A 13,668-nucleotide genomic window follows, 5' to 3' on the forward strand; every position below is an offset into this window, starting at 1 on the left:
TTTGTCATTGCCTGATTCCAGTTCATGACCCCTAGTGTTCACTGGAGGAATTACCACCCAAATCCTTGGAGGTCCTCCATCCAAATACTAGCCAGGGTCAGCTCTGCTTAGCTTCTGAGATCTGACAGGATCTGGCTTGCCTGGCTAAACTACTAACAGAACCTAATGCATAATTGCAAGTCCTTTATGTAATCACATGATCACCATTTGGTCTGAAATGGGCAACACATGCACGTTCAGCCTGGATACACGTGCGCCAGTAGTTCTGTTAAGGGGGTAGGATTGGGAATCGCTAAATTATGAGCACATGAAGCTGTCTAAGGCTGAGTTGAGCCAGAGGCCTGTTACCATGATCAACTCTGACTGACAGAGGCTCTCCAGTAATGGCCTCTCACATCACTTGGCTCCCTGCTTGTTTGTTTCACTAGAAATGTGTGAAATGAACCTGTCACTTTCTACATAGAAAGCAGATGTTCTAACACTGATGCACAGTCCTTCTTCCTTAGCCAGGGAGAGCCGGCTAGGGACATGAAACAGCACCTCAGGGCATCTATGCTTTGCCTCAGCTGCCACAAAGCACTTCCTCAATCAACAAAGGCTTCTTTAAAGGAAGCCATGATATATAAGGCCCAAACCAGATGTGGTATCTGCCCCAAGTCAGGTCAGGCTTCCCTAACTTGATTTAGAGGCAATTATGACATTAGAAACACATGCTGACTGGGGCCCAAGTCAGCATGGCATAGGGCAGGGGTAGTCAAACTGCGGCCCTCCAGATGTCCATGGACTACAATTCCCAGGAGCCCCCTGCCAGCGAATGCTGGCAGGGGGCTCCTGGGAATTGTAGTCCATGGACATCTGGAGGGCCACAGTTTGACTACCCCTGGCATAGGGGAAGAGGGACTTCACGCTCCCCTTGTGCGGTTGCCTGAAGCAAAAATGGCTGTGAGGGAACATGCTAAGTAAGGCAAATAGGCTCCGCTATAGCCTTGTTGGCTCAGGAAAGCAGTTTGGGTAGGAAGGCTGAAGCCTCTCTTCCTTGTGCCATAGTCTTGAGCTGAATCAAGCTGGAGTGCATTTGGAGACTGTAGTTCCCCAATGGTTCTGCACTCTGTAAAACGGACTGGGGATTTATGGCAAGTGTCATGGCTAGTTTGGCCCTTAATGGTTATAATATCAACTTTTGCCAGCTAAGTAAGCCACTCAAACCTTTTTTTGAGGTGATAGTTTTGAAGGGTAGCAGTATGGACCTGCAGGAGACTCAGGAGACCTCCATTCCTACTTGCATCTGATGAAGGGAGATCTGACTCTTGAAAGCTCCTACCCAGAAAGTCTTGTTGGCCTCTAAGGTGCTCCTGGACTCAAATCTAACATTTAGAGATGAGCTTTCCTATAGTACTTTAATACATATCCCAGATCCAAAATATTGTTGGAATGTGCGAGGTCTGCAGTGTGCACAGTTGAGCAGAATATAAAGGGTGTCCTGCAGGGGGCATCGGAGGAGATGCATATTTAGCATAGTTAGAATAGGAACTTCCTTCGGATGTTCATATTATCTCCTCCAGTGTCCTAATTGGCTCAACAGGAGATTTCCTGCTATTTGAGCGCACTTCTCCCTATTTGCCTCCAGAACAGATGTTGAACAGAAGAATGACTGTAGACAACAGCTGGTTAGGTCTCCATCTCTCTCTTTCTATAAACATCTGTTTCTCTTCTGATTGAAAACTATTTTATTCTTTCAGGAGCTGGTGCTCCGCTCTCTGTGCATATTCAAACTGTGCCAACAAATATCAGGTTTTTTTCATTCATAGAAGAAGAGTAGACAAACAAATCCTTGCAAGGGTCATTTTAACACAATTGAATTGCAAAGTAAGAATTCATGCAGTTCACTTGCAACCTTTCGGCATGTTAGAATGCGCCAAGCAGCTTCAGGTTCCCATCGTGGGGTATAAGTGAATGAAAGAATGAAATAAATACATAGAAAGTTGAAGAGATTTACTCTTTCTTAAGGCCAAGCAGCACATTCCAAGTTACACATGTTTGCCCTGAGGACTAGCAACCCTAATGGAGCTGTGAGTTCCCAGCAGAGAAGCATCAGATGGGGCCAATTCTGACTAGGAGGCAGATTCCCTTCTTTCTGGCTGTCCTTTTCTCCCCCTGAGCCACAATTGTGTGGAGGGTGTTAGTTGCCCCATAGAGGTGGGGGGTGGAGGCTGCCTGTGCACTGAATGCTCGTGCGTTGTTACAGACACACACAAAAGTGCAAGCAGCCGTGTCAATCTATTGGGGAAATAAAAAATTCTTATTTAGAGCAACTGCGGGTCAGAAAGAGCGAACAAGTTGTTTGAGTTTCACACAACTCTTGGGGGTTAAAAGGGCATTCTTCCCTATGTGTGACGTGACAGTCAAGATGGTGCTTCAGGGTTCTATTTGCGGACTAAATTAATTGGTGTCCAGTGCAGTAGATTTTAGGTTGGACCGAGTCCATACCAGGACAAAAAAATGGCCAACTTCCCTTTGAAATGGTAAAGCCAGGAGTTATTTGAATCTGTTGAACTGTATGAAACTCAGAAGGCTGGTTCAGTGTTTTATGACCTTTTTATTGGCTCTTAGGAAATAGATTATATTCTTGCTCTTGTTTGGATTCATTTGTCTGTACGGCTCCGATTAATGCTGCATGTTGTGTGCTGGAGAACAAAGCATTCTCTAATCTGATGGGACCAGGGACAACCAGCAATTTAAAGTGGCAATCTTTCGTTTTCTCCGCAGACGGGCTCGCCAGCTTCCGGAACTTTCTCCAGTCCGAGTTCAGCGAGGAGAACATTGAGTTCTGGATCGCTTGTGAAGATTATAAGAAAATCAAATTACCTGCCAAAATGGCTGAGAAAGCCAAGAAAATCTACGAGGAGTTTATCCAAAGCGAGGCTCCCAAAGAGGTCAGTGGGTAACGATGAAATGAGATTGCATATTGGCTGTTTAAGGACGAAACACGAGCCAGTTCTGTGGACTATTGTATTGCCTAGCTCTGCAGACCCCTACTTGAGTGCCAAGCAAGCAAGGACTCCCTATGGGAGGAAAATCATTATATGCAAATAGGCTTGCCAATCTCCAGATGGGGCCTGGAGCTCTCCCTGAATTGTAACCTGATGAGCTCTCTCCCCTCCCCGGATCCTGCCCTCTCCAGGCTCCACCCCCTAAATTTCCAGGAATTTCCCAACCTGGAGTTGGCAACCTTATATACAGTTCCACTCCCTATGTAAGCAGAGCTCTTTGGAAATCATTTGTTTATTTATTCATTATACTATTTTTATCTCACACACTCCACGAAAGAGGTTCAAAGCAGTGGACAGGAATTTTAAAAAATACAACATTGCAAGGAACAATGAACTTAAATTGTATTTTAAAAAATAACGAACAGGAGGTCAGAAAGCATCTCGAGTTGACACCAGACACTTAGCACCCTCCCTGCCAGCTGAGTGTCCTTTGAAAGGTGTTCCACAATCAAGGTGCCACCACAGAAAACAGCCTGTCTCACACCATCTTGTTTCAGATAATGGTGTTGCCCAGAGTAGAGTGGCTTCAGATGATGACCACAGTAACCCAAGTAGTACTTCCAGTACCCTGTCATCCTAGGATACATAGGGTTTTAAACAACATAACCGTCACCTTGAGCATGGGAGAGCCAGATAGCCAAGGTAAATTCTTTAAAAAGGTATCCCCTGTGCAAGCACCAGGTCATGTCTAACCCTTGGGGTGACACCCTCCAGCGTTTTCATGGCAAACTCAATACGGGGTGGTTTGCCAGTGCCTTCCCCAGTCATTACCGTTTACCCCTCAGCAAGCTGGGTACTCATTTTACCGACCTCGGAAGGATGGAAGGCTGAGTCAACCTTGAGCCGGCTGCTGGGATTGAACTCCCAGCCTCATGGGCAGAGCTTTCAGGCTGCATGTCTGCTGCCTTACCACTCTGCGCCACAAGAGGCTCATGTAAATTCTTTAGCACTAGTAAAATAACATACTCTGAAATTTATGCCAGACAGTAAACTCGCTGTGGCATTGTGTATTAGCTGATACTTCCTAACTTTCTTTAAGGGCAGCCCCACATAGACCACTTTGCAGTAGTCTAATTTGGATGTTAGTTATTCATTATAGCCAGATCACGTTTATTAAGGAAATGCTGTTAACTAGTGAACCAATTGGGCAAAGGTGTAAAGCATCATGAAGGAGAGCCAAGTCTCCTGTTGGAAGCATGGGTCTAACAGCACCTCTAATGTGCGAAGCTGTCCTTTCAAAGCAAGTGTAACCCCATCCAGTACAGACTGGCTGTTCAGGCCTTGATCTGACACAGAACTGACCAAAAAAACACTTCCATCGTGTCTGGATTCAGTAGCTTACTACTCCTCATCTAGTCTGTCTGTAGCAAAAATTCAACATCTGGAATTCAGACCTCAAGTGGAAATGTTTATACCCTGTGTAGTCTCCAGGGTACATTCCATGCGCCGCTAGCAAAGACAGGGCAGGCTGCTTCACCAGGCTTGGTTGCAGACGACTCTCCATTCCCAATGGGAGGAAGACACAAACTCGGTGTGTGTTGCAGGAACAAACTCCTCATTCCGGAACTTTGATAGATCACGTGGGCAGTTCACAGCCTCTCCCATTCCTGGCCAGCTTTATTTGAGAATACCAGGAAGTCCCTGACCTAAATATGCTAATTATGCATCTCCTCCGATGCCCCATGAAGGATATTTTTCATACATGCTATTAAATCTGTGTGTTCAGGAACACACAGACACTGGAATTGTTGCAGCTTTTTATTGGTGCCAGAACATGATATAAGCTATACCAAGACCACACTGACTCCCCCCCCCCCAAAAAAAAACCCAACATATACACACAGCAGACAACAGATCTCCCCATCAGTGCATACAATTGGCTAGATTAGCATTGAGTGGTTTAAAACGATTGGCTATATTAGCATTAATTGATTTAAGCTGATAGTATCAGGCAGACTGGACCCTCTCTGAGCATTAGTCTGTTACGTATCTGCTTGGATCCTGCCTCGGACCTCAGGCTCGGCCCTTGGCAGACCCACATACACAACCCACGCTGTTGAATCATGCTCTCTACAGACCCTGTGGATTCCAACAGCCTATCACGTTTTTGGACATGTGCGTTGCTCTCGTCTTGCTCTGCCCAACTCCTCTCTGTGGCTATCCTTAAATCTTCCCCAGACTTCAACCCGGCACGTGAGTGGTCTAGTGGATGCTCCTGCCCCACCAGACTAGAGGATTCCTCCTCTCAAGAGGCACCCCTCCCCTGACCATGCGGCTCCATCCCCTAACAGCCAGCCTCTTTCCAGCCCATGCCCCCAGATGTGTTCTCCTGCGCAACCCTTAAAGCCCCCTTGCCCTCTTCCAGCCCCCCCCCCAGTACCATACCTTGGAGCTCAAAGGTTTCAAACTGGGGTTCCAGATGTTGAATGCATTAAAACTCACGTTTATTGCAGTTGTCATTTACAGCAGGTTTACAGTCTCCGGCTGACAGCATCTCTGCATGGCATTACAAATTTGTTCTACTGTAAGAAATATGTAGGCATCCTCTCCCGTGGGACTGTGGCAGACATGAGGCCTACAGGTGACCAGGAAAAAGTGCACCAGAAAAAAACCCACAGGAAATCTGCACATGGGGGTGGGGGACCCTATTGTCATAAATATGCACAAGAAAGATGCCCAATTGAACCAAGGCCCTCAAGAAAAAATAATTTCTGCTTCCCTCTTAACCAGGTGAACATTGACCATTTCACCAAATCCGTGACTATGAAGAACTTGGTGGAGCCCTCGGTGAGCACCTTCGACGTGGCCCAGAAGAGAGTCTTCACACTGATGGAGAAGGATTCCCTCCCTAGATATGTGCGCTCAGATATATATCAGGAATTAATCAAGTAGCAATGCTGCAAAGCTGTGCGAGTCACTGACGCTCCCACCTTTAAGCAGGGTCCTGGCTTCCTCCAAATAACCAGTTTTGTTTGTTTTTTCCTATCTTGGTAGTTGCTCTTGCTTTATATATATTGTAGCTGATAGATGTCCAGAGGGCTGTGTTGTTAAAAGTCCTGTCTTCACTGTTTTGGACCATTACCCACTCTCAATGATTCCCTTTTGATGGTTTCTTTCCATTAGTGCAGGCCTGTATATATTAGGGATGCCAGCCTCCAGCTGGTACCTCGGGATCTCCCAGAATTACAGCCCCTATCCAGGCCACAGAGATCAGTTCTCTTGGAGAAAATGGCTGTTGTGAAGGGTCGACTCCACAACATTATACTCCACTGAGGTTCCTGTCCTCCCAAGGCTCCATCTTGAATCTCCATCAGTTTCCCAACCTCACCCCCACTGTGGCCGGGGGCAACCCTAGCACAACTAGTACTTCCAAGTACAACCTACCAGTCATAAATTGTAAGCTAGGGTGTTAGAATGGCTTGGGCCAAGAAGCTCCACGGGACATCAATGCTGGCAAACATTTATGCTGTTGCCCCAGGTTTTTAATTTAAATTTGTCTTTTGTGCACAGCTCGCTTTCCCAAGCAGCCATTTTCTCCAGGAAAAGTGGAATCAATATTTTAAATATTTTAAATAAATAATCAAGTGATTTATGTCATGTGGAGATAGGTAGTTATTCCAGGAGATTTTCAGCCTCTACCTGGAGGCGGACAACCCTAGCAGGGGACAAAACCAAGGGGTTTGTTGAACTCCTCTTGATGCGTTCAGCTAACAGTGCAATCCGACACAGAGTTATGTCCTTCTCGGTCCATTGATTTGAATGGACATAGAAGGGTGCAACTTTGCTTTGGACCGCACTGTTCATGGGGCCACCCCTTGTTCAGGCTTGTTGTACTGTCAAGAAGATGAAGGAGAGCATTTTAGCTACTCGGGCCATGTCTGATGTTTCTCCAGCACGTAGAGGTGGAGTTAAAGGAAGAGGACGTAGAATTGAGACCTTTCTCCAAACAAGTTATTAAAACACTCCTGTTTGATGGCTGAGGCTGGGAAAAGAATGTCCAACATCTGTGGCCAAACAGTGTGACCGTTTAGCAATGCAGCCACCTCGTGCTTGTGTTTCCTGCATTCAATGTATCAAGGTTATAAGTTCTCTGAAGACCCTGCATAGCCTCAGTGTCTACGCACAGTTTAACGAACACACTTAGTGTTCTGTTTCGCAGTTGTAATCAGAATCCGTGCAACGATGCCTTGTCGTATCCCCTCTCTCTATAGCAGTCTTGCCAAATCAATATTTTCTGCCCAAATCTTTCACCCCGCATCAAAAATGTTATTGGCATACAAGTAACGCCATCGTCTAGGCATTTCCCCCCTGTGTGAACGGCGCTGAAGTGGATGGGGAATATACATGAGTACTGATGAAGACGATGGATCTAAATCCCAGAAGAGATTTCAAGGCAAATGGAACAATGATCACATAACATTTCTCTCCACAGCTTTCTCTGTCCATGCAGTGAGATAGTTGGAATAGCACTGATCACACCTCTGTTCAGCAAGGGAAAGAGGCACCAACAGTGCATTCCTAAATAGAACAACACATGTCAATGGGTTTAGAAGGTTGTAATTCTGTTTAGGATTGCACTGTAAATACAATCCCATTTCTTGTCCCAAGCAGTCAAATGGTATAGTCAAATGGTACCTGCTGGGGGCTCTGTGCACACCCCTGTCTGGTGGATTCTGCTGATGGGGAATTGTACACATAGCACCTGTTTGGGTGCATGTGATGCATATCTGAATAAGTCTATCCCATTATTCTCCATTGCTCTGGATTTCCCATAATGTTCCCGCCATCTTGGGTTTGCTTCTCTCTGTTGAGTTACGTCAGGTGCAGAGAAGATTGGAGCCCGGAGTGTACTTCTAAAACTTTCATTTTTTAAAACATGAACCTTTTCAATGTAAAGTAATTTCTTTTCTGTTTTCCAAATCTGTAATAGCTGGGCAACTGATGAGAGGACAAAATGAACCCCAAACTGAAATGCATTAAAACTGCGAATGCTGGTTGCCAAAGCCCTTTCAAAATCAGGATGGAAAGAAAATACACACTACGGCTGGTCTATTTTTCTCATACATTTGGTTTCTTTGAATCAAGTTTAATTTAGGCTTAAAAAATATTTACTGAGTGGGCCTGTTGGCTGCACCCTGTGGAGTGGGAAAGGACTAGAACAAAGTTCTGGTTTGAGTTACAAAAAGAGCCATTTTCCACCCAGAGGAGTTGGAGCTCTCGCAGGTTCAGGCTGGCTTCAGTTACAGAAATAGGCTGAATATGGTTTATCTATCTCCTCTGAGGAAAGCCTTTGGTTTCAGTGCCACTTTCAAGTTGGCAGGTGCCTCATGTCACACAATTTTAAGAATGTTGTTATCCGATAATTCTCAATCAGGTTGGTCACAGCATTGTGGTTAAGAGTGGGGGACTCTAATTTGGAGAACTGGTTTTGATTCCCCACTCCTCCTTCCACATGCAGCCAGCTGGACGGCCTTGGGCCAGTCACCTGCCTGACAAGGTACCTGTCGTAGGGGGAGAAAGGAAACATGACTGTAAGTCACACTGAGACTACTTAAGGTAGAGAAAAGCGGGATTTAAAACCAAGACCAATTCCTCATGGAGACGTAAAACTCTCATTGCCTCCTGCTTGCAAATGTACTGTTGTAAGTCACGCGTTTGCAGGTTTCCTGATGGGAGACCCCTCCCGCATTTTCCCACCTTGTCATGGCTTTTTGCCTGCCTATGAGGCAGCAAGGAAAAACAATGCAAATTTCTCCCCTGGCTCCTTGGCTTGTCAATTACCGGAAGCCACCAATCCCTGTACAGTGGTTGTATCCAGGACTCAAACTTCCTTCTCCCTGAACCCCAAAATTTAATTAAGTGCACTTCTGTGTTGCTATGGAGAAATGCCACAACAATGAAACATTCCTCTTTTTGGGATTCTTCGTGTAATGGTCTCTATTTATGTTCGGGTAGATTTCTGATAGGCTGGCCACGGTAACTGGACCCCGATGAGTGATTGTGTGTGTTCTCAGTAAGGTTTAAAAACAAAGATCATGGATGCCTAGCTTATCAGGAGAGGGCTGCTTAATCACACACCTCTCCCCCTCTCCCTGTTCATACCCCACCGCTATAAAACATTAGCAGGAATGTGTTTTGGCTGCTCGATCCCATAATGACCATGCACAGTGAGGAGAACATTTTGTTTTTATATGGGGAACGTAGCTTTGTGGTCCCACAGCAACGTGGATTGCGCTTAAAACAAAAAAATCACGATCAGGAAACGGAGAGGGGAGGGCAGGTGCGAGGCAGGCAAAATGCTGCTGAGACTGTTGAGCGTTTCTCCCTCCACATAGGCTTGACCCTGTTTGCTCCCTGGATCACTGTGTGGCAAGAAGTGGCAAATTGCATTTTGGCAATTTTCGTCATTGCAAAGCAAATTTGACTAAAACTTGTGCCAGCCACTGGAGAGCTCCGGGATGCTGCTGACGTCATGTGGAAGCACTATTAAAACCCGAGAGGAACAAGAGGCTGTCCTGGGGGCAAATTCATCTTTGCTCCTTATTCATTTCACTGGGGGATCCTTTGCCAGGCTTACCTGAGTTCTACACTGTCCCACCAGGCGGTAACCTCATGATTTGTCACCTAAGCACCATCCTTTTGGTCCCAGGTTCTATCCTGGGCAACCCCACTCATTACCACATTGAAGCCAAACAGCTTAGAAGCATAGATTTGAACCTATTAAATACTCTCAAGTGCTAAACGTAAACCTTGAAGATCTGACATCAGGCCTGAAGTCATCTCCCATTAAGAGTCCTTAAACTGCTTAATAAACAGCTTGTGTTCCGCTTAGTTACAGGACTCTACTACATGGCCTTTCAAAGAGATGTGAAAAGAAATTCCCACTGCAACTGCTCTGCGGGCTCAGCTATTTTTGTTCTTTTCTGATGAAAGATCTGACAATGAAAGATTGATTAATCTTGGCCTTGACCAATGTTTTAGACAGTTTCAGCAGACTCCCCCCGATACTGGAGTGGGGGGGGGAGACTTGCTGAGAGAAATGTGAAGAGTCCCACTGGGGACTCTTGGGGAGGGGAGGACAAACAGTGCTCCAAGAACTGCCTACAACAGGGGTAGTCAAACTGCGGCCCTCCAGATGTCCATGGACTACAATTCCCATGAGCCCCTGCCAGCGTTTGCTGGCAGGGGCTCATGGGGATTGTAGTCCATGGACATCTGGGGGGCCGCAGTTTGACTACCCCAGGCCTACAAGTTATCAAGATGGGTTTTCCTGTGTTCAGTGAGCAAGTGTTACAGAGGGGCTGTGGTACTCAGTGCTACTCAGACAAGGTCACTTTTACATTGTCTGAGGTGATAAAGAGCTTGTTGCCAGGGCCAACTCAACAGACTCCTCCCACTGGGTTCTGGAAGAGTTCACTTACACGGGCCATGAAACAGTAAAATAAACAAAGTCCCAAGGAAGCTCTTTATAAGGATAAACTTATAAGGATAATCTTTATAAGGATAAACTCCTGGCTTATTTACACAATGGTATAAAAATATAGCGTGTGGCTCAAGCACTTGTTTATCTAGGAGACGATTACTGATCGATTTATTTTTAATATATCCTGCCCTGCAATGACATTCACGGTACCTTTGCAGCAATAGACAAGGTATCATAGGATGGTTTCCAGAAGAAAGGTCAGGCCCTTGGGGTCTATTGCAGCACAATAAGAGCCCCCTCCCCCAGTTCATTATCATATCCTATTGAGAGCCAGTTTCGGGTAGTGGTCAGGAGCAGCGGCCTCTAATCTGGAGATCTGGGTTTGATTCCCCACTCCTCCACTGGCTGCCAGCTGGGTGACCTTGGGCCCCATGAACATCACAAATGCAGATAGGTTTGTTTCCTCCACATCCAGCCAGCTGGGTGACCTTGGGCCAGTCACAGTTCTCTCAAAACTCTCTCAGCCCCGCCAACCTCACAGGATGTCTGTTTTGTGGAGAGGAAGGGTAGGCGATTGTAAGCCACTTTGAGACTCTTTCGGGTAGTAAACAGCAGTGTATAAAACCCAACTCCTCTTCTTCTTCTCCTTCATCCTTCAGGATCCTGGCTCACTCTGGGTACCACTGTGTTGAATTTGCAAAACCCTGAAATAGTGGTGGCCAGAGATTTAGGTAAAAGGCTCTTCTTTAGGTGGCAACTTGGATAAATTCAACAGAGTCTACAGAAGAACCAGCATTTGGCTGTTTAAATCTGGAGGGGAGATGTATGAGAGAAACAGGAGCATTTTGTATAGCAGCTCCACCAATCCCCCATGGGTTTTTCCTGTCCCAGAAAACAGAGCTTTCAATAGAACTGAATCAGCAATAGGAGTGACATGCAGCTGTAATCCCTCTAAGAAAGGCTACTGTATGCCTATTAAACAGAAAAAAGATCTCTGAAGCATGCATTTCTTGAGGTCAATGAAACACATCTTCGTAACAATTTTTTCTGTGCTTGAGGCACTGATATAATACCCTTTCAGGAGGTCCTTTCATTTTAGCCTCAACTGCGGCCCTCCAGATGTCCATGGACATCTGCTTGCCCCATTCTAGCTGCCATACCAACTCTTATTTCACAGCTTCTCTAGTGGGGATGGTAAGCCCTGCATGGACTCCGGATTTCAGATCTGAACCAATAGCTGAGAAACCATGAAGAATACCTTCAAGACCTCATGATTGGGGAACTGCAGTATAGATCAGCTTCTCTCAAGATCTATGGGTGTTACTAGTAAAGAAGAGAAGGTTGTGAAGTGTTCCCTGGGTCACCTTCTTGCAAACGACAGCATTGTGTGCTACCAAAAATATTAACTTTGTTGAACCTCTGGGCATTATTGGGATTTTGAGAAATTGGGTAGGCGTCACCACAAAATGGCTACCATGGGGGAGATGCAGCCAACCACAGGTGAGGGTTCACTCACAAAATGCTAGGAGACTCCAAGCTAAGCCAAGTCCTTTGATGACGGAGGCTGTTGTTTCTAAATGTGCGATCTCTGCAGGCAGAAAGGTGATGCCTCTCAGGTTCTTCCTACTCCAGTGATGTGAAAGAAATCCAGGACTGGCTCTTTGATTTGGAGGTGGGATACTTTGAAAGAAAAGTAGGTGGTGGGTGCTGGGAAACTGATGGGTGCCATATTGCCAATGGGTACCATTGATGTCAAGCATCTCTTGACTGGGGTGGGAGATAGTGAAGGAAAAACCCTTCCTGTTCCCTGTTTTAACAGTTAATTGGGCATGGGTCTTTCTGACTGAACTATGGATTACCACAGTGGTAGCCTTCCAGTGTATGCTCTTGGCTAAACAAAATGCTGACCAACCGTTTGGCATGGCACCGGAGCACAAAGCTGATGTGATCGGAGCTGTTTGGGACGGGCAGGGGAAGCCAAAGTTAAAGTTCTGACCCATCCGACATCAGCAGTCAACCATTCTTCAGTTCGGCTGCAACAAATGGGGAAAAAACCCTTTTAAACAGTGTTCCAGTTCATCCAGTGTCTGTAAGCCTCTTTGTGCCACAGAAGCCCTGCCAAACAAAATTCCTTTCCCCCCCTTCCCCAATAACATGCCATTGTGCAATCTACGCATACTTCATTTACTCTTTCAGGCCTGCAAACCAGCTGAAAAGAAAATGAAACACAGAGTTAACAATGCCAAATGTCTAATTTTGAACCTGCTATAGAGATGGTGGGATCGTGATTGCTTGATGTCTGGTGAAGTGGTTTATTTATCCTCTGTTTATTATTATTAAATAGTAGTAGTAGTAGTTGTACTCATTATATTTCTCTAATATCACATACAGGCTCCTATAGACTCATCCTGGGCAAGGGCCACTTTAGACTTCTTGGGGACAGAGCCTCCCACCAACACCATTGGGCTGGGCCATTTTGCTCTTTCGTGAGTCTCCAGTTCATTTCGACAGGGCTGGCATTGGGGTAAACATGGGAAGGTCCTGGTGGAACCTGCCTTGTAAGGTCCCAGTGGAAATTGCTTGAGCCCTTAGGAAAAGACATGTATTATTGTTTACTAGAGTACATTAATTCATATGGCGAATTTCACAGGAATTGTGTGGCTGTGAGCTATGGATGAAAGATGACTGAGTATTTACTTCACTCTAATCCAGCATTTAATAAAGTGTCTCTCACTGTTCCTTGCAGTGTTTGTCCTTTTGTGCAGCTTTAGTTAGGCAACTCCCTCGGCAAAGTATGAAAAATGCAGAGACGAAGTTCCGTAAGTTATTGTCTAGTGTGTGGTTGTTGTTTTTTTGCAAGATCATGGGACTCGATATGACTTTTTCCAGAGCTTCCAGCTTCTACACAAAAGGAATTCTGCATAAATCACTTTTGTTCGGAATTGTTGTTTCCATGACCTTTTCCATTTCTCTTTATACAGCTTTTGAAAAACAGAATAGGATTGAGTTCAGTTTCATTCAATGCAAGAGTCCAGACTTATTGGTCAAACTTTTAAAGAAGAAAAAGGGGCCATTCAGGGACTATGGATGACCCTATGAACCTGTAATAACTTCCCATAAGTAAATGCATTTTAATGACTCCAACTAGGAGGTCCCCAAAGATGACCCTGACCCAAACATTCACAAAAACACTAT

At 45.5% G+C, this 13,668-nt stretch overlaps 1 protein-coding gene across 1 annotated transcript in view; it reads left to right on the forward strand.

Moving 5' to 3' along the window:
• Positions 1 to 8,102, forward strand: part of LOC143835228 (regulator of G-protein signaling 5-like) — a 34,044-nt gene extending 25,942 nt beyond the window's left edge. Inside the window, exons 4-5 of the mRNA XM_077332557.1 lie at positions 2,767 to 2,933; positions 5,781 to 8,102. Coding sequence (XP_077188672.1) covers positions 2,767 to 2,933; positions 5,781 to 5,942 — 329 coding nt within the window. The 3' untranslated portion in view covers positions 5,943 to 8,102. The remainder of the gene's footprint in view (positions 1 to 2,766; positions 2,934 to 5,780) is intronic.
• The last annotated feature ends 5,566 nt before the right edge of the window (positions 8,103 to 13,668 follow it).

The sequence above is a fragment of the Paroedura picta genome, chromosome 4, assembly GCF_049243985.1.
Source record: "Paroedura picta isolate Pp20150507F chromosome 4, Ppicta_v3.0, whole genome shotgun sequence".
Taxonomy (NCBI): Eukaryota; Metazoa; Chordata; class Lepidosauria; order Squamata; family Gekkonidae; genus Paroedura; species Paroedura picta.